This window comes from Macrotis lagotis, chromosome 1 (genome assembly GCF_037893015.1).
Source record: "Macrotis lagotis isolate mMagLag1 chromosome 1, bilby.v1.9.chrom.fasta, whole genome shotgun sequence".
Lineage (NCBI taxonomy): Eukaryota > Metazoa > Chordata > Mammalia > Peramelemorphia > Peramelidae > Macrotis > Macrotis lagotis.
The window spans coordinates 876,448,052-876,468,721 of record NC_133658.1 but is presented as its reverse complement, the minus strand read 5'-3'; the positions used below and the strand labels follow the sequence as shown (position 1 = coordinate 876,468,721).

The 20,670-nt window shown below is 43.9% G+C and overlaps 1 protein-coding gene across 1 annotated transcript in view; it reads right to left on the bottom strand.

Annotated features, from left to right (window-relative positions):
- Positions 1–20,670, bottom strand: part of LOC141508335 (anoctamin-7-like) — a 29,743-nt gene that overhangs the window by 3,629 nt on the left and 5,444 nt on the right. The window contains exons 6-23 of the mRNA XM_074216855.1: positions 20,486–20,622; positions 18,931–18,988; positions 18,732–18,842; positions 18,407–18,572; positions 18,234–18,324; positions 18,019–18,115; positions 16,423–16,566; positions 10,736–10,873; positions 10,451–10,549; positions 9,748–9,850; positions 6,491–6,602; positions 5,783–5,837; positions 5,115–5,212; positions 4,841–4,977; positions 4,319–4,524; positions 3,436–3,581; positions 3,086–3,176; positions 2,197–2,331 (exon numbers count right to left, since the gene is read on the bottom strand). Of these exons, the coding sequence (XP_074072956.1) occupies positions 2,197–2,331; positions 3,086–3,176; positions 3,436–3,581; positions 4,319–4,524; positions 4,841–4,977; positions 5,115–5,212; positions 5,783–5,837; positions 6,491–6,602; positions 9,748–9,850; positions 10,451–10,549; positions 10,736–10,873; positions 16,423–16,566; positions 18,019–18,115; positions 18,234–18,324; positions 18,407–18,572; positions 18,732–18,842; positions 18,931–18,988; positions 20,486–20,622 (2,124 nt within the window). The remainder of the gene's footprint in view (positions 1–2,196; positions 2,332–3,085; positions 3,177–3,435; positions 3,582–4,318; positions 4,525–4,840; positions 4,978–5,114; positions 5,213–5,782; positions 5,838–6,490; positions 6,603–9,747; positions 9,851–10,450; positions 10,550–10,735; positions 10,874–16,422; positions 16,567–18,018; positions 18,116–18,233; positions 18,325–18,406; positions 18,573–18,731; positions 18,843–18,930; positions 18,989–20,485; positions 20,623–20,670) is intronic.

Sequence of the window (20,670 nt, the reverse complement as noted above, 5' to 3'; positions counted from 1 at the left end):
CCAGTCCAGGGTGTGAGTGGGGAGCAGGCAGAGGTGGAGAAAGGAGGGGGGGAGCACAGTACAATGGAAGCCCTTTGTTCTGGGAGAGGGTTTGGGGGACCCCAGAAGGAGGGCCAAACTATCTTAAGGCCCCAGGCTTCCCCAACTCAGATCAGACTCCTACCCAATATTTGCAGGAGACAGACCACCTTCTCTTCTAGGATGCCTCAAAAGATACCACTTACTCCCTTGAGGAAGGTGCTTCCCTTCTCTGGGCCTCAGTTTACTCTGCAAAAATGGGGTGATGCCTGAGGCTAGATGAAGCCTCCCATCCCTCCCAGCTCTGACATCCTGTGTCCTGTCTTCTTGGCAGGCCCCAGGGTCAGGGAGGGTGTAACCAGGTTCCTGTTGCTCTCTCCCCACAGCCCTTACAGGAGGCCTGAAGGAACAAGCCCTGAGGTAGCCCCCAGTCCCCAGCTTTTAGTTCTGCTCTTTATGACCTTTGTGACCTGGGGCAAGTTTGCTCCAGTGGGAGGGATGGACGAGAGGACCTTTCCAGTTTTAGAACTTTAGAGACTTGTCAAAGATTGGGCGATGGGGCTGGAGGAAGAGGATTTCAGCCCTCATACCCCTACTGACTTCCCTTTCCATGGGGGACAGGCCCCATAGGATATCAGATACAGAAATTATCGTTTCTTCCCACCCCCAGCCTTGGGACTATCACAGGCCAGTCCGTTCGGGCACTCTCTTCCAGTGGGGGAACATGTTCTACAGGGCAGGATCCTCCCGAGACAGACAGCATGGACCTATGAGCAGGAAAAATGCAAAACCTTCCTCCCCTCTTCCAGGGCCGTCTGCTTTTTTGCCTCAATTGTTAGAATTGGCTCTGGAGTCAAGAAGATTCATCTTTCTGAGTTCAAATCTGGTCTCAGACACTTATTGTATGACTCTGGGTAGGTCACTTCACCCTGTTTGCCTCAGTTTCCTTACCTGTATAATGAACTGGAGAAGGAAATGGTGAACCACTCTAGCATCTTTGCCTAGAAAATCCCAAATGGGGTCACCAAGAGTTGAACACGATTGAGACAACTGAACACCAACCCACTTGAGATTAAGTAAGAGACCCAGAGGCCTCCATCTCTTCTTCCACCTCTCCCCATCACAGAAGTCCCTCAGTCCAGTTCACAGTTGCTGTTTATTGGTGGCTCCAGACAGAGAGAGGCACATACTGGGGGAAGACAAAAGGCATGCTGGCTGATGGGAGAAGGTATAAGGACTCCCTTGGGCTCCTCAGCAGGACCCAGAAAGGGGAAGGGGGTGTTGGGAAGTGGTGTGATGGAGTTGCCAAGTCTAGGAATTCAGGAAAATTCTAAACTCTGGGAGCTCCTCTTCTCAAAAGTCACTGAGACACAGGTTTTCCATTTATTCTTTAACTTGATCATTCACTCATTCATTCACTCACTTATTCATTCATCCATTCATTCATTTAATCATTCATTCATTCAACAAACTTTTATTAAAAATTGCCTAGAACTTGGGGGGGGGATAAAAAGTTTAGATACAGAGGTCACTAGGAGGGTTAGAGGATGAGAAAACATCAGAGAACTCTAGATGTTCCAGAGACTTTTTTTAGTTCTGACAACTCCACCTGAGGCCAATGGAGTTAGATGCTCTCCTGGGGCATTGGCTTCCCCAATCTCAGTGAACCCTCTTATGGGGGCTTAAGGGACAGCTGCCCTGCTACGGGAGAAAAGAGGGGAAACCCACCTTAGAGAAGTTTTCCAGGCAGAGCTAAGGCTCCCCAAAGAGTATTACCTTTGGGACTATATGGTTTCCATCCCCTACTCTGCTTCTTGTCACTTGAACTAAGCATCAAACCCCTCTGACACCATCTATAAAATGGGGGGGGGGGTAAACTAAATGACCTCATGGTCCTATTCACCCCCAAAGGTTATGATACCACTGCCAGAGACAAAAAGCATTGGAAAGAGCAATGGATTTGAAAACCCAGGTTCTGGGCTCCTTTTGCTCTGTGAGACCTTAAACAAGCACCTTCCCCTGCGTCTCAATTTCTCTAAAATGAAGGGGCTAGCATACATGATTTCTATGGTTCTTTTTGACTGTAACTCCTATGATCTATGTCCAAAGGGCAGAGGGCCCCTGGAGAGCAAGGACATTGTGAGGCAAAGACCTGTTTGGAGGTATGGGGCCTCTCACCGAGAACAGGACATCCTGGTTGTCAGCCAGAGCCTGCTTGGCCAGGTAGCGTTCTCTCTTCACCTGCAATGCCAGTTCTGCGGGCACATCAGGCACCAACCAAGCTATGAGCCGAAGGAAGAAGAACACGAAGTGCTGTCGGGGACAGAGAGGTGAGGGAGACCCAAATAAGGGAAGATAATAAGGATAAGGGCATAGAACAGGGAGGGAGAAGTACCATGGGGACCTGGGGGTTCTATCAGCCACTCTCTGTCCAGGAGACGGGTCAGGGCTCAGGTGCTAGGCAAGGAAAGGCAGAGAGAGATGTAGGAGTGGAGAGAGGTTAGATTTCTGAGTCAGGAGAGACCAGGTTCAATCTGTTATGTAACAAGTGACAAGTCACTCTGCCCAGTCTCAGAGCCTCAGTTTCCTCATATGTAAAGGGGAAATAATAGTAATCACATTACAGAGTTCATTGAATAGTGGTGAGAAAAACACTCTGTAACCTTTAAAGTGTTAAGAAATTGGAATTATTATTATTATTCATAGCCACAGAAGGAACCTCAAAAGGACCCCTAATCCATCCCTCTCATTTTATAGATAGGGAATTTGAGAACCAGAGCAATTTCAATTCCAGCTCTAATGCTATCTCCATGGTCTTGGGCAATCACATCCCTTCTCTAGGCCTCAGTTTCTCCTTCTGAAAATAAGGAGGCTGGACTTGCTGGCCCTTCCATCTCTAGATCTTGGATTCTAAGGTCCTAAGAATTTTACCTTGATTTTACTACTGTTAAGATCATCATTCAGGATTGATTAGGTCAGTAAGGGCCTAGGTGTGGTGGTTGGGGATGGGGGTGAGGAGAAGGATGGGAAGGGTCAGCCCCTCAGGCTGTGGCCTAAATGCTCCTACCTCAAATGCCAGAATGAAACCCAGTCTCACAGCTAGCAGTTTCCAATAGAAGAGGGTAAAATCTCCAGTTTCATCCCGGAAGGCCTTATACCTGGGATCAGCAAGGGGAAGGAAAGGGCACACTATAGGTATTTTAATTCTTCTTTAGTTTTTTTTGCAAGGCAACAGGGTTAAGTGGCTTGGCCAAGGCCACACAGCTAGGTAATTATTAAGTGTCTGAGGTCAGATTTGAACTCAGGTACTCCTGACTCCAGGGCCGGGTGTTCTGTCCACTGCGCCACCTAGCCGCCCTATAGGCATTTTAATTCACACGTGCCCCTTCCCCCCCAGCTCCTGCCCCTCTCCCAGACCTGCAGGGGGTGTGGTTGCCTTGGGCCAGGTAGGTACGGGGAGCCTGAGCCAGGGTGAAGTTGACATATCCCTGTAGATGACTGTGGTGCTCATATTGGTAGAGGAGACGGGGCAGGAAGTCTGAGGTGAAAGCGATGAGAAAGGCCTGGGGGACAAAATAGAAGGTACCAGGAGAGAGGTCTGTTTGGGGTCCCCAACTTCCAATGGTCTAGGACAGTCTCGTTTTTGTTTTTTAACCTTCCCTCTCTGACTCTCTGGTATAGAGGCCCAGGTCAGTCACTCTTTTTTTTTTTAGGTTTTTGCAAGGCAATGGGGTTAAGTGGCTTGCCCAAGGCCACACAGCTAGGTCATTATTAAATGTCTGAGACCAGATTTGAACCCAGGTACTCCTGACTCCAGGGCTGGTGCTTTATCCACCACACCACCTAGCTGCCCCTCGGTCACTCTATTGTTGCCTAGTTCTCAATTTTTGATCCCCCCATTTCTAATTTCCAAGACCCCATTTCCCATCTTCAAGTCTTATATTCTCTAAACCCTATTAGCTTCCCAGTCTCTGGTTCCTGGACTTTGATCTGATCCTCAATCCTGGTCTGCTCTCTGAGCTCCCAAACATTTATCCTTCATCTCTGTTCCCCAGTACTTGAGCTCCTACTTCTAAATACCTGATTTCCAATTCCCCATTTCAATCACACTAATCTTGAATCACCCATAAATATTCTCCAACACCTGCCCCAAGATCATGATACCCAAGCCATGATTTCTAGATTCTGATCCTGATATTTGGTTTCTAAACCCCAAATCTCAGAGTTCTGATTTCTACCCTTCTGATTTTGGATTCATAATCCCTGCTCCCTGCCTCCCCAGCCCACAACCCTGGCTCACATTGACAATGACCGAGAGATGGGCCATGGTCTCCAGGATGAGTAACCAGACGCCGATGCCCTGGGCCCGTTCAGCCACAGGCCGCCGATACTCACACACAAACTTGTGGGCGTCCAGGCGGATCTCCACCCAGTTGTTCAGTAGTGCAAAGAGAGGTGCCAGGGGGAAGGCAGCCACAAAAATGGTGATGAAACCAAACTGTAGAACTACAGTGTGAAGGGGGGTAAAATTGGGGATTAGGTCTCCCCTCAGCCTTGCATTCACTATAGAATATAAGCTTTTTGCAAGCAAAGGCTTTTTCATATTTTTTTTTGTCTTAATTTTCCTAGTTCCTAATGCAAGAGTAGTAAATGTTTGGGGGTTTTTTATGTTGGTTTTGCAGATGCTGGATTTGTGGGAGCTCAGATCTCAAGGACCATAGTATAGAGTTAGTCCCTGTTGAAAGCTGCCTAGAGTCCCTCCTATCAAATCTCACCTCCCCCAATGGGGAAAGATGGGTATCCTGCAGTATGCCCAGCTCACCCATCTCCAGATATTCCTCAAATAGCCCTTCGCACTCAATGAGCTCATAGTCATCCTCCCAGCGTCGGGGGTCATGCCCCATTTGTGTTCCCCAAAGCCCTGCCAGTTGTCGCTTCTGCCACCAGGCTTTTATCTTCCTATGGACATGGAAGAGGGAAGAGGGAAGAAGGAAGGGTTAGGGAACCCTGATGGTCCACCAGGCTGCATCCCCCATCTCTGCAGGCATCACCTGGGTGGTGCCCACTGATTCATTCAGTGCTCACTGAAAACTTACGGCAAGACAAATTCCTCCACATTGTTGGCCAGCTGTTTGCCCACCATGATGATGAACAACTGTTGAGCTAATTCAATGAGGCAGCCACCAGGTCCACACTGTGAGACGAGAGAGAAGCCCCATCACTCTGTGTCTTCAGGGCATAGGACAGAGCAGTACCATCCTCCCACACTTCCCAGGTGGAGATGGCTATTGTCACCTCATACCTCTTGACATAGGACACACTCATTCATTCAAAAAGCATTTACAAGTTCCTTCTAAGCAAGAGACTGTGACCCAGTGGAACACCTGGGTTTCAGTACTGCTTCTGACACCGAATGGCTGAATCACTCTGGACAAGACATTGAATCTCCATGTCCCAGGCAGGTGACCCTCTGAATTGATGGAATGATTTTCCTCATCAAGGACTTCCCCACACCTGATTAAAGCACAAGTTTGGAACAACACCACAAAACGTGAAGGCTCTGGGGCCACAAAGACCCAAAATGAAATGTCCCTGCTCTCAAAGAGCTTACATTGGGTTTAGAGAAAGCATCTTGTTACCTTCTGTCTCCTGTAATTCCTTTATGGATGCTGATCCTAATACAACCCAAAGCACAGAGACTGATGAAGTCATGGGAAGCATGCAGGGTCAGGGCAAGGGACCGACCTGCTCAAGAGATACTCACATCCTCGTTCCTCATACCCAGCAGTGTGCCATATTGTCCAGGGTAGCCCACAAACCTGCAGGGTTCAAACCACCAATTGGACCCACTGACCAACACCACCCCAAATTCTATTCACAAACAGGCCAAGAATTCATAAAACTTAAGTTGGAAGATCCCTTAGAACACAGAATGTCAAAGCTGGGAGGACTCTTAGAAAACAGGATGTCGGAGCTGGGAGGGCCCTTAGAACATAGAATGTCAGAGTTGGGAGGACCCTTGGAACACAGAATGTCAGAACTAAGAGGATCCTTAGAACACAGGACATCAGATCTAGGAGGGTCCTTAGAACATGGAATGTCGGAGTTGGGAGGATCCTTAGAACACAGAATGTGAGAGCTGGGAGGACCCTTAGCACATGGAATGTCAGAGTTGGGAGGGTCCTTAGAACAGAGAATATCAAAGATGGGAGGGATCTTAAAACACAGTATCAGAACTGGGTAAGTTGATTTATGCACCCTAGGAAATTTTCTGGAACTTTTTAGAATAACCAGCATTTATACAATGCTGTACAGATATTCTCTCAGTCAATCCTGGCAGCACCCCTGGGAAGTAGGTGTTAATAACTGTCCTCATTTCATAAATGAGCTCTGTAAGCAAACAGAGGCCTTGCCCAGGGTCACACAGCTAATAAGGATGAGAAGCCACATTTAAAATTCAGGTCCCACTCACCTGCCTTTGAAGAATGCCACGTAGAAGGGGGAGGAGTAGAAATTGACAAACTGGAAGATGAAGACTTTAAAGGTGAGAGCATCTTCATGAAGGGTCTGTGTCCTGTGCATTTCTGGAGATTGGTGGGGAAGGGATTTTGTTGAATGGAAGGAAACTAAAGGTAATCAGAGGTCCAGCTAGGGAGGGATCTAGCCCACCCCTAAATCTCTATATCAATACTGACTAAAGGAGCTTCTGGCTTGCTTTCCCTTCTCTAGGAGAATTCCCTAGGAACTCTTAGGAGTATTTCGCCACCCTGGGAGGTGTCATGTATGAGAGCAAGAGAGGCAAATTTTGTGCTTGAGTTTCAGAAACTCAGAACTTCAGAGAACATCCATTCCCACTTGTGCTTGAATTAGAACCCTTCCCCCATCTATCTATGACAAGTGGTCATCATCTTCTGCTTGAAGATCTCCAGGGAGGTAGAGTAGGTGATGCCCTTGACTGGGAGTTAGGCAGAAATCTCATTTGATGCTATCTAGCTGGGTGACTAGACAAATCCCTTTGTGCCCAAATTCTCTTAGCTGTCAAATGGTGGAGGGTGAGGAGAGATGGCCTCTAGTGTCCCTTCTAGCTCTACATCAATGCTTCTATGACCTCCCAAGACAGTCCATTTCATTGGTGAAAGACGATAAACAGTAGCTGTTTTCCTCATATGGATCTTATATACCTCTTTCTGTAACTTCCCTCCATAGATTTTTCATTCTTCCTCTGGTACCAAGCAGGTTAAGGTCCATTCCCCTACCAATTTGTGTCAGACTTGAACTTTGGTCTTCCTGATTCCAAAGATGGCCTTCTCTCCACCATATTGTGCTGCCTCCCCAGTGTTTGGCACAAAATTGATATTTTAAAAAATGTTTGTTGATTGATTGCATGATTTTAGGGTATATTGATTGAATTATGCTATTTAGAATGAGATCTGCTAATCCTACAACCTGGTCAGGACCCATCTGAAGTCCTGGGTTGACTTCTGGCAATCCTATTTTGTCAAGAATGTTAACAAGAAGGAGCATGTCCAGAAAAAGGTGACCATCATGGGGAAGGGATTTATAGACTGTGCCACTTGAAATACTATTTAGCTGTAAGGATGAAGGGAGTGGTTTCAGAAAATTCTAGGAAGATTGTTCTCTGACATGGGAGAGAGGAAAGGGAAAGATGGGGAAGGAGTGTGGTAGAAAAATGTAGAACTCAAAAACTTGCAGATGGTTGAATGTTGGAAACTATTTTTGTATGTAATTGAAAATAAAATAAAATAAAAATTACATCTCTTCCAAAAGAAAAAAACAAAGAAAAAGAAAATCCTGGGAAGATTCATATGAACTGATGCAAAGTGAAGTGAACAACTAAGGAAACAATGTATACAACAGCCATATTGTAAAGCTAATCAACTCTGAAAGATTTAGGAAGTCTGGTCAGCAATAGGATCCATCACAAATCCAGAGGATTCAGGGTGAAACATATTATCAATCTCCAGAGAGAAAAATGAATAAACTTAGAAGTCTAACTGAAACATATTTTCTTTTCTTGCTTATTTTCTTCAACATGGCTAATGTGGGAATTTATTTTGCACAACTATATTTATAAGATGTTTTGTTTTTCTTACTTTCTCAATGGCTGAGGAATTAGGAGAAGGAGGGGGAGAAAAATCAGACCTGAAAATAATAAAAATAAATTTTAAGAAATTAAATTTTTAGGGGCAGCTAGGTGGCACAGTGGATAGAGCACTGGCCTTGGAGTCAGGAGTACCTGGGTTCAAATCCGACCTCAGACACTTAATAATTACCTAGCCATGTGGCCTTGGGCAAGCCGCTTAACCCCATTGCCTTGAAAAATCTAAAAAAAAAAAAAAAGAAGAAATTAAATTTTTTAAAAAGACTATACCAACTGTGTCCTGATTGAAGGAACTGGAGTTGTTTAGATCAGGGAAGAGAAGACCTGAAGGGGACTTGAGGCCTGTCTTGAAGTATCTGAAAGGTAGATTTTTTTTTTAGATTTTTCAAGGCAATGGGGTTAAGCGGCTTGCCCAAGGCCACATGGCTAGGTAATTATTAAGTGTCTGAGGTCGGATTTGAACCCAAGTACTCCTGACTCCAAGGCCGGTGCTCTATTCACTGAGCAACCTAGCCACCCCTGAAAGGCAGATTTCGTGGAAGAAAGATTAGTTTTGTTCTGCTTGACCCCAGGGGACAGAACTAAGAGGGATGGGTTGAAACTAAGAAAGGTACTAATAGCAACACGAGGGTGATGATCAACCATGATGAACCTGCTCATTCCATTAGTGCAACAATCAGGGACAATTTGGGGCTATCTGCGATGGAGAATACCATCTGTATTCAGAGAAAGAATTGTGGAGTTTGAACAAAGACCAAAGATTATTACCTTTAACTTAGAAAAAAACTGTTATCTTTTTATGTAATTTTGTTATCCCTTATACTTTATTTTTCTTCCTTAAGGATGTGATTTCTCTCTCATCACATTCAATTTGGATCAATGTACAACATGGAAACAATGTAAAGACTGATAAATTGCCCTCTGTGGGGGTGGGGGGAGGGAAGCAAGATTAGGGGGAAATTGTAAAACTCAAAATAAATAAAATCTTTCTTGAATGACAACCCACCCCCCCCAAGAAAGGTAGATTTAGCTTCATGTATTTAGAAAGAGGGTTAGTTCTTTGTAATGACTGGAGCTGTCCTAAAATGTTAGATGTTTGAAATGTTGATGTAGGATAGCTATTATTTTACCAGTAAGACAATAAGGTTAAGGGTAGTCCAGTAAGACCCAAGTTTCCATCCTACCTCTGACTCTTTACCTTAGTGAACCTTAGACAACTCGCTAGAGCTTAGCTATCAAGTCACAGGAGGGGTGCAATCTGCTTTGGTTCCAGGAGTTCTAGACAAAATCAAAGTTCCTAGAATCACAGACTCCGAGTTAGAAGACATCTGAAAAATGATCTACTCCAACCCACTCAATTTACAATTGAGAAAACTGGATGAGAGAAATGACTTGCCCAAAGTCACATAGAGCCAAGATTTGAACTAGACCTCTTGACTTCACTGGAAGACTTGAAGCAAAATGTGCTGCCCTTTTGATAGATGTAGTCTTATCCAGATAAAGTCTAGAATGTCTTCCAGTTCTGAGATTGTGCACAGCTTGATATGTTTTGTGATACACCAGACTCTCCTGAATCCCCACTCCAGCCCTGTCCCAGTCTTACTGACCCCATTTGGTGAGCTGCTCCGCCAGTGAGGTGTAGACCTTTCCCATTAGGAGAATCAGCACCAGATTGAGGAAGGTACTGCTGATGTTAGCAATGTTGCCAGCCTGCAAAGCAGTCATTGCCTGGTTACCTAGGATTGCCTGTCCTTCCCTGCCCAGGGCCCATCCACACAGCCTACATTCTAGTGCCTTCTCATCTCCCTCCAGAAGTATGATCCTCACTGTTCATGTACAGAGCCCACCAAACCCGGGAGACAGGGACTCAGCGGGGTTCCTCCCCAGAGTCACCATAGAATAGGCATGAACCTTAGAACATAATGCCAGGGCTGGGAAGGCCCCTAGAACAGACTGCTAGAGCTAGGGGTGGTCTTAGAACCCCTAATATCAGAGCTAGGAGGACCTTGGAATACAGAATGTCAGAGTTGAGAGGGACCTTAGAATAGAGATTTAACGGGCATGGATGGGAACTTTTAAGATCGTCATATCCAGCCTCTATCTTTCAAAGGAGTAACCTGAGGGCCAGAGAAGAGAAATTACTTGCCCAAGGCCACCCAGCAGATAAGTGGCACAGCCAGGACTTCGGATCTTCAAGTTTTCCATTACATCAACTGCCTGGAGGCATGTCGTGGAAACAGGAGGAAGGGGAAAAGAGGGGCAAAAGCCTTGCCACTCCTTCATCTTCCTTGCCCTCTAACAGGTACTTACCTGGGTCATGAGCACAGGGTTGCCTGTATGGAACATCACAATACTGACAATGCCACGGTACATGATGACCGATACCAGGAAGATCATCACCACACACAGCTATGGGGCCAGAAAAATGGGAGAATCAGTGCCTGTAAAATGCCTGGTGTCTCAGGAAAAACTGCCCATCACCATCTCCACATAGCTGGCAAGGATCTCAGATCCTTCTCTTTCCATCCTTCCCAATTTGACCCTTTCCCAGTTTGAGGACATCCTATACTTCCCTCCCATTTCCCAGCTCCTCACCATAACAAGGATGGCCATGGATCCCGTGACCATGCGAGAGAAACGGGCCCTAGGGGGGAAGTAAGGCTCCTTTAGTCCAGTTACGGGGTTCTGAGCCATTTGGGGTGCCATAGCTGCAAATTCTGGGCGGGGACGTTCCTGACAAAGATAAAGGACAAGGTAGGGATTAGCTGGCTGACTTGACATCCTAAATGACCTAGGAATGGCCAACATGGAAGGAGAAAGGACAAACTGATGAACCTGGAGATTTGAGGCTAAGAGTCCAAGAGCCCTGAGAACACTGGAAACTGGAGCTCTTACTATTTTCTCCATCTCCAGTTGAAACACCCTTCCAAATCCAAATCCTCCCTTTCTTCAGACCACACCTCCTCCAGGATGTCTTCTCTGATCTGCTCTGCTTCGGTGCTCTCCTTTCTTGGATCTACTATAATAACCCTATTTAGTATTTAAAAACCATCCATTTTGGGAATAACAGAAATGCAAACAACCCTGCAAAATAAGTTCTGTTGTTTTTCCTAAAATACAGTTGAAGAAACTGAGACAGACAGAAGTTAAAACTAGTGTCTGAGGTTGAATTTGAACTCAGGTCTTCTTGACTCTAAATTTTGTGCCTTGTCCACTGTGCTATTAACTGTCTCTATAGAAGTCTACATTCAAATCCTGCTTCTGCCACATACTACAACATGAGTGACATTGGGCAAATCACTTGACCATCTAGTTCTCAATCAATGGTTCCACGATTCTTCTCATTACTACCATTATCTTCTTTTCATCCTTTTTGATGAGATTCAGATAGAATAGTCCAAAACAAGCTGCTGTTTTACTATATTATTTCTTTATAGTTTAGATTCTTCAAAACTATGGCTCAGGTGAATAAAATCTTGTATTTCATAATTAAATAAGAGTATCGGGGATGTAAATTATCTTTGGCAGACTCCTGGAACAACTCCAACTGAAGAAAGATAATGGGAATGATCTGACTCCCTTCCTGTCTTCATATGTTTTTGATTTCTTCTTGTTAAGTCTCTATGTTTTGAAAAATTTTACAATCCACAAAGTTTGGAGATTGTGAGTGTTTGGTATGGCAACATGTATTAAAATGGTGTTCTCAGATTTCATGTGCCAATGTAATACCTGGTCAATCAGGTTTCTGTCTGTAATGATGTTCCTGTTCTAAATCTTTGTTCTTTTCCTCTTTTGCAAAGAAGCTAGAAGATTTGGTTATATCATCCTTTGCCATGATTGTTCTGTCACTTATCATATTAATGGTGGGAATGCTTTCTCCTTCTTTGATCTGACATGTTTTTTGTTGTGTGACCATACATAAAGCCATGAATTTTCCTCAAGAGTTCCCCCTTCTCTGATTTCCCCAAGTCTCTGTGATTAAAATTTTCATAGATATTTAATGGATATTTATTTGAGTCTTTGCACTGCTTTGAATTATTGTGTTGCCTTAACTTTGGGACTTTTGTTTTTGATTGTTGATTAAGGATATGGATAACTTCTGCTATACTCTGGATTTCTGGATTCCATTTTACACCCCTCTTAATTGAGTAAGATGGAGCTCACATTTCACAAAACACATATCAATTAGGTATCGATATGATTTCTCATTAACTTTCAGCAGACTTCCCATAGTTTTCTTAAGCCAATTCTGCCATAGTGGTATCTGACCCACATCATTAGGAATCATTAGGAATTAGATCATACTTTCCTTCTGGTACTTACTGGCAATGGTCAAAGCATACACTGTTGTACATAGGTCCTGGCATGCTGTTACACCGTCAAATACAATGGGAACATGTGTTCATTGATGATAGAGCAGATCCAATGTTTCTGAACCACTCTATTTTGGTATAATTGGCCAATCAGTTAGCTTCAAGCTACCCAACTCAAAAGGGTCTTTTTGAAGTTCCAGCCCATCCACTTTTTAAAATCACCGAGGACATCACCATTATTTTTGCCATCAATTTTGTTATCAGCCAGTACTGACTTTAATTCAAATTCTTCAGTATCTTTCTCTTCTGATTTAAGAAGCTCCCTAATTTCTGCTTTAATTTTATCAAATCTGGATTAAGACAAGAAATAGTTTCTTGGGGTAGCTAGGTGGTGCAGTAGATAGAGCACCAGTCTTGAGTCAGGAGTACCTGAGTTCAAATCTGACCTCAGACACTTAATAATTACCTAGCTGTGTGGCCTTGGTCAAGCCACTTGACCCCATTACCTTGCAATAACCTAAAAATAAATAAATAAATATTTTCTCAAAAATTCCTTGAGGTTCAACTGCTTTGTGCCATTCAACATGGTTCAGAGTGATTGAAAATAGCATTTTTTTCTATTTTGGCCAGAAACCCCAAGAGTCTTTCCTATCCACACTGATTTTTTTAACTAGGTAAAAACTCATTCTTTGCCTTATTTCATACTTAGTCTAAAGAGCTGGCTCAGTATTTGGGAGGTTTCAAAATAAATTGTGGGGGCAGCTAGGTGGCGCAGTGGATAAAGCACCAGCCCTGTAGTCAGGAGTACTTGGGTTCAAATCTGGTCTCAGACACTTAATAATTACCTAGCTGTGTGGCCTTGGGCAAGCCACTTAACCCCATTTGCCTTGCAAAAACCTAAAAAAAAAAAATTGTGGTAGAGAACTGGTATTAGACTGACTACCAAACTGAAGGTCTACAGAGCTATTGTGCTGACCTCATTACTATATGCTGAAACCTGGTGCCATGCCAGAAAACTGAATCGCTTCCATTTAAATTATCTTGGGAAAATTCTGAAGATCCCCTGGCAGGAGAAGATACCAGACACTGAGAGGTTCTTTCTTGATCTAAACTGCTAAGTATTCAAACCTTATTACAGAGAGTGCAATTATGATATGGGCTGGCCATGTTATTTGAATGCCAGATGTATCCTTACCAAAAAAGATGATTTTATGGAGATCCACACAGGGCAAGAACTCACAGTGGGATCAGAAAAAATTATATTGGGACACCCTAAAGGTCTCTTTAAAGAACTTTAGAATTGCCTGTGCAACATGGGAGACACTGGCACAGGATGCCCAGCATGGAGAGACCTCATCAGAAAGTATACTTCTTCTATGAGAAAGGCAGAATTGAAGCAGCTCAAAGGAAACATGAAATACATAAGTTTAGAGTAACCACCCCAATATTCCCATAGACTCTTTCTGCCTGACCTGTGGTAGAGCATTCCAAGCTCATAGACAGTCAGACACTAGAACTCATCTCTGACATAGTAACTAACCAACCAACCTAGTCTTAATCATTAAATGAACCTTGCCTCAAAGAAACTGAGACCTGGGAAAGACTTTCTCTTAAAAAAAAAAAAACCCAGATCTCCCACGCATCCTGGGTCATCCTGATTCATTTTGATCTACATTTGGCCACTGGACTCACATGGGCTCAAATGGAGATTAATGAGACTGGTGACTTTGCACAGTCCTCCCTCACTTAAATCCAATTCACTGGCATCATCTTCCTGACATCACAGTCCTCTTCAGGTACAAAGGACAAACAAAAGTCATCCTATATCTGGGAGCTGAGAATGTCACTGACAAAAAGCAGAAAGAATCCCTTGCTGATGACTATTGCTTCCAGTTTTTATTTCTGATATAATGTTGGACTATAATAAAAGTATCTATAGTCTATTTCATGTGCATTTGTAGTTTTATCCACTTTCCTAGTCAGAACCAACCACCCTGAGTTCAGCCAACAGATGGGTTATTTGGCAAATTTCTGACATAATCATATGTCTTGCCATCTTGAAAGGATACCATTTACTCAGCTGTTCTTCATGTCAAACTGATTATCATAAGGGTTTGTTGAGAAGCCAGTCCTTTTCTTAGTTTCATAGGAACAGTTATTTCACACTGACCAGGGTGAAAACGCAATCACTGGCATCACCAAATCCCAAGTGACTACTATTCAGCTTCTGCCAAGCTTCACAGTTACCATGGTGTAATTTATTCTGCTTATACATAACGTTGTATGTTGTTTCTCACATTAGATCGAAAGCTCTCTGAAAGCAGGGAAGGTATTTTATCATGCTTTGTGTCCCCACAAAGAACAGTGCCTAGCGCACAGTATAATTCTGGCTGACCTTCCCTACTGTTCCTGATGCAGGACATGGATGTTGGCTTGGCTTTTGGGGAGTGTGATTATTTTTTTGTTGCTGTTTTTGTCATTTTAATTATTGTTATTATCTTATTTCCTTCATTTTCAGTGAAGTTCAGAGAGAGAAAAGGTCCTGGGGCAAATGGCTCTCCTGTTAATATTTTTTAATATTGTACAGTGGATGAAAAGAATAGTTATGTAGGTTAATAAAAGTGAAAAAAGAATAAAAGGTTCCTTGCAGGTATCCTTGGAACAACTCCAAGAGTAGCTAGAATAATGGATAAAGGACATACCGTTATCTCATTCAGTCAGTTAGCCAATCAACATTTAAAAAACACCTACTGTGTTCTAAACAGTGTTCTAAGACCTGTGTATATAAATGTGAAAAAGAAAGTTCCTGCCCTCAGGGAGCTTACAGTCTTATGAAGGAAGGTATAACACACAAAAGAAAGCAGAATTGGGGGAGGAAAGGTACCCAATTTGCGGGCATAATGGAATCCATTCCAAAGGAGTATAATCTTTTGGGTCTATATAGTTTGAAAGTTTTTCATTCTAGACAGCTTAGAGATGAGTATTGGTGGAGCAATGTTATGTCAGGGTGATTAGGATTAACGGTTCTGTTTGTGTTGGAACTCTTTGATTTCTGTATGGTTCATTGGCAGAGCTGTCCAGGATATTTTGAGGTTCATATTTGTCATGTTATCCATGAAAGAGAGTTTCTAAGACATAATTCTAGTTATCTGATCATATCTTTTTAGATAATCATTTCTACTTAATTTTTACAGTCAGTGATAATGGAGTGTTTCAATTTCTATCATCTTCTTACATAATTGACACTGAACACAAAGATCAGTCTCTTTAAGGAGAACCTTTCCTTAATTTCTGGAGGCAATGACCTGATACTGAACTGCCATCATAAACCTCTCCATGTCCAGGAGTAAGTCCACATGACTCAGACATATTTTTCAATACTACATCCTGTTGTCAATTTTACTTGGATGTTGGCCATGAAGAGCCTTTTGATTCTATGATTGGATCTTAGCCATATTATTTATTCATTTGTTTATTATAGACTTTTATTTAACTCTTCTTATGTCTTCATCTGGTCTCCCCTGAGTCAAAGAGTGTGTCTAATTCTTGAGATTTCTTGAAACCAAAGATTGTGTCTAATCATAGGAATTAGAAGTAAAAGGGATATGGAGACCAGTTATTCTAATCCCTTCATTTTACTGAGCCTGGAGAAGGGTTTTGTGGCTAGAAGTAGCATTAAAAGAGATCCTCCAGCTCCTCTGAGCTACTGGGCCATGTGTCCTTCTCTTCCCCACCACTCAGTCCCTAACTCAGAGTCTTAGCAGAATAGACTTTGGTCAATCTTTGTAAACTGATCATTGGAAACTATTAAGAATTAGGAGAAATGGGATATCCAAAATATAGGATACCTGAGAAGTGGAAAAATAGGGACCTGGCCATCCTGGACCAAGGTGGCCTTGAGACAGGGTCTAGCTACAATAACAGCAGAGCTGTTATTGCCCACTGTGAGAGGCAAGGGGATCACCTCACCTCCTCCTCCTGGAAGTCTGCACAGTCCCAGTGGTGGGCCAGCGTGGCATTCTTCCGCCTCCAATGCTCCAGGAAGGCCATGGCCCAGAAAGACATGAAGATGCTGAAGAAGACGGTCCCTGGATTGTCAAAGAGGTAGCCCAACTACAGGGGGAAGAATAAGAGAGCTGAGGTGGGCCTAGGATACCAGGACACCAGGTTTACTGATCACAGAATCTTAGATCTAGAGCCAGAAGAGATCTTAGTTACCATTTGGTCTAATCCCTTCATTTATTTTTTCAGATAAAGCTGAGAAAAGGGAAAGACCTTGCCAAAGATCACATGGCTAGTAAGCAATAACAACAACACTAAAAACAATAATTTTTTTTAAGGTTTTCCAGATACTTTACACATATATCATTTGATCCTCACAATGACCCCAGGAAGCATTGTTTTTAACCTCATTTTGCAGGTGAGGGAACTCACCAGTCAGGGGCACTGAGATAATAAGTGTCTTAGGTAGGATTTGAACTCATGACTTCCCAACTGCAAGGTCAACACTCTATCCTTTGCTGCCTATAAAGCCTCCTGAAACTTGCATCTCCTGACTCCAAATATAACTTGTTCACTGCATCATGATCTGAAGGAGCAGCCTATCTATTCAATTCAATTCAACAAACTTTGATTGAGCACCTACTATTGTTAGTCTTGCCTAGCATTGGTGATATAAGGTCAAAAATGAAAAAAGCCCCTGCCCTCAAGGGACTTAGAGTCTACTGGGGAAATGTAAAATATGTGCAAAGTAAATTATCAAGTGATTTGGAGAGGCTGTGGGAGGTCCTAGCAGTTGGGAGAGTCACAAAGGGTCTCTTGAAAGAGATGGAACCTGAGCTGATTTTTAAATAGAGAAGATGGTGAGGAGTGAGAGCATCCCAGGCAGGGAAGGCAAAAGAACATTCAGGAAACAAAATGCCATATCCTTTGGGGAACAGTAGTTTGTTGGGTTGGAATGCACAGTGCATGAGACAGGTAAATGAGAAATTAGTCTGGAAACAGATGTTCAGAGTCAGACTGAAAAGGACTTGGGATCCTAAATAAGAAAGCTTTCCATTTTATCACGGCAATGGGGAACTATGCAAGTTTCTTGAGCAGCAGAGAGAATAGGGGAAAATGAAAATTAATTTTTAAAATTAATTTTAAAAAATTAATTTAAAAATCACTTAAGTGATTCTGTCTGTAAATATATATATCTATATATATCTATATCTATATATATCTATATATATCTATATATATATATATATATATCTATATATATATATATATATATATATATATATATATATATATAATTTGACAGAATATATAACAGAAAAAGCAATGAAGTCCTGGATCTTAAACCCACACTCCGGTGGAGGAGACTATGCAGGGCAGAAGAAAGGTTGTGGCAATTCTAAGTTGTATCATCAGACCTGTACTTTAGGATGATCGATTTAGTAACTGCTTAGAGAATAGCTTGAAAAGGAGAAAGACTAATTTCTGGGTACCATAAGGTGGGGTTCTAAGTCCAGTTGGATCAAATTCCCCCACCCACCCTTTAATACCTCTCTGGCTCACCTTGGCCATGGGGCAGATCTCCGAGATATTCCATGTGACACAGGTAGCACAAAGTGGGCACATGACGAAGGTGCCCTCACTGGCACAGATCTCCTCCCTGAAGGCAGAGGCTAAGGCTGGCTGAAATGCCCCCTTTACCTGCCCTCCACCCTGTAGTTGCCAGGTGCCTGCATAAATGCAATAGGCTACTTGAAGCATGCCCTTCAGACACTCACGCAGGGGTGTTGGTGCTCATAGTGAGGAGACCTGAGAAGAAGACCAAGGTGCCCACAATGGCAGCAGGAAGTAGCCAGGCAGTGTAGAAGCCTGGAAAGGCAGGAAACAGGATGAGAAGAGTCTGACCAGCCACCCATCCAGAGACCTAGTCCCAAACCTATGACCATCTTACCAAGCCAGGCAAAGTAGATAGCCACCTTCTCCCCAAAATACTCGCGTACATGGTCTAGAGGCTGGTATTTGTGCCAACAGCACCAGCGGGCCCAGTAGGCATAGAGCAGCTGTCGAGGGTTCAGGTCTGCCCCAGGTACATGGTGCCCAGGCAGCTCAAAAGGGCCCTGGGAAGGAAGAGAGTCAGAGAGCTATGGCAGGGGTGGCATCATTTTGAATCAGGGTAGCATTTGCAAGGTTGGGAAGATTTTCATGCTTCAGATACATGTGAAGCCAGGAGTAGGGGTCACTGCCGAGGAACCCCTTCCCCAACTGGGAGCTTCTACCTCATGCAGTGGGAAGGCAGCAGTGTAGACCCCATCGGCCAAGAGGCGGGCAATGCCCATTTCTGCATGTTTCCGCTTCCCATACACTGTGCGAGCCAGTATCTCTGCCACCTGTAGAGGGAAGGACCCCTTGTGTCCAATTCTACAGGCCAGCACAGCATCCACTTCAGCCCTCTTTTCCCAAAGGGTAGTCACTCACCACACGGTGTCTCTGGGTGTTGGAGAAGTAGGAATCTGGGGAATCACTGCCTAGAAACCTGCAGGGAAGGCAGAGCCCAAGGCAGGTCACAAGCCTGACAGTCAAGGTCAGGACTTCATAGTGACCAGGGATAGAAGCAACCAGAAAGACCCATCCCAACCCAAGGTGATCCAAGACTAGAGGTGAGAGCCAGGTTACCTAGCTTGGCAAGCAGAATCACAGACTCCCTTCACTCTCTCCGTTCCTATTAAACCAGGCGACTGACCCAGTTTCCCACAGGTAACAGTCCACACCTTTGCACAGGTACTCTCTCATGTCTGAAAGGTATTCCCTTCCCTACCTCTGTTCACAGAATCCTTGTTGTTCAGTTGACTCTCCATGACCCCATTTGGGGTTTTCTTAGTAGAGATAATGAAGTGGTTTGCCATATCCTTCTCAAGCTTATTTTACACTTGAGGAAACTGAGGCAAACAGTAAGGTGACTTGTCCAGGGTCACTCAGCTAGTAAGGGTAGGAGGTCGAATTTGAACTCTATCAACTCTGGCATCACCCAGCTGCCCCAAATCACAGAATCATTCTTTTTTCTTCAAAGCGCAGCTCATGTGATCTTTTCCCCCTTCCTCCATTCAGACAAATAAACATTAAGCATTTACTAAGCACTTACTATATAAAGACACTGAGCATCCAAAGACAAATATATAAGTGAAATGCTATCTGCCCTCGGGAGCTTATGTTCAGTCAGGAGAGACAACTCATAAATAATAAGATTCCGTGAAATAAATACGATATAGATTTGAGGGATGGGGAAATGAGGGCAGGGATTCATTTCTACTTTGTCCATACCCAGGGACTGGCCCAGAGCAGATGTTGGTGATGTTTTTGTCCTTCATTCTTGAAGACCACAACATCAGGGAGGTGATGCCATGACCGTAAGTGAATTGGATTTGAGTGAAGGGACTGTGCTACGTCACCAACTTCACTTTCTACTCCAAAGCCATCTAGATCCCTTGGCCAGATATGAATCAGAAGGACTGGAGATGGCCCTGGATGTAAGGCAATCAGGGTTAAGTGACTCACCCAAGGTCACATAGCTAATAAGTGACAAGTATCTGAAGGTGGATTTGAACTCAGATCCTCTTGTCTCTAGGGCTAGTGTTCTATCCATTCCACCATTTAGTTGCCCCCTTTCCCCACTCCTCAAAAAAAGATATTTACTACAGGTTCAGTGGACTCAATCCCAGAGATTGGAAGGCTCAGAAGGAAGAATTCCCCCCCCCCCCCACCTTGAGAGCTTGGTAAGGAATGAGTTCCCTGTGGAGGGCAGGGTACAAGTGGAAGCTGGTTTCTGTTTAATTGAGCAAACATTTATCAGGCACTGACTGTATACAAAGCTCCCTGCTGGATAAGCCACCTTGGGCCGTTTTGCATCAGTCTGGCTCTCCGAGGTCACTTCCCAGCCTGAGATGATCTGGCTGAGTGGCCCCCTCCAGGGGCTAGGAACAGACAGTAGCTGGAAGGGGGTGAAATTGGCCTTGGAGCCTGGGGTGCTACTCACTTGCTGAGCTTGGACCTGCGGAAAGCACAGGTATAGAAGTCCAGGGGCTTGTTGGGTACATGTTGCTGCCAGGGGTTAGGGAGGCGAAGTTGACGCAGGATCTCAGCAGAGCCATCCGTGTCTGGGTTGGGCTGGACCTGCGGAGAGCCTTTCCTGGTCCTTCTCAACACCCCCAGGGGCAGAAA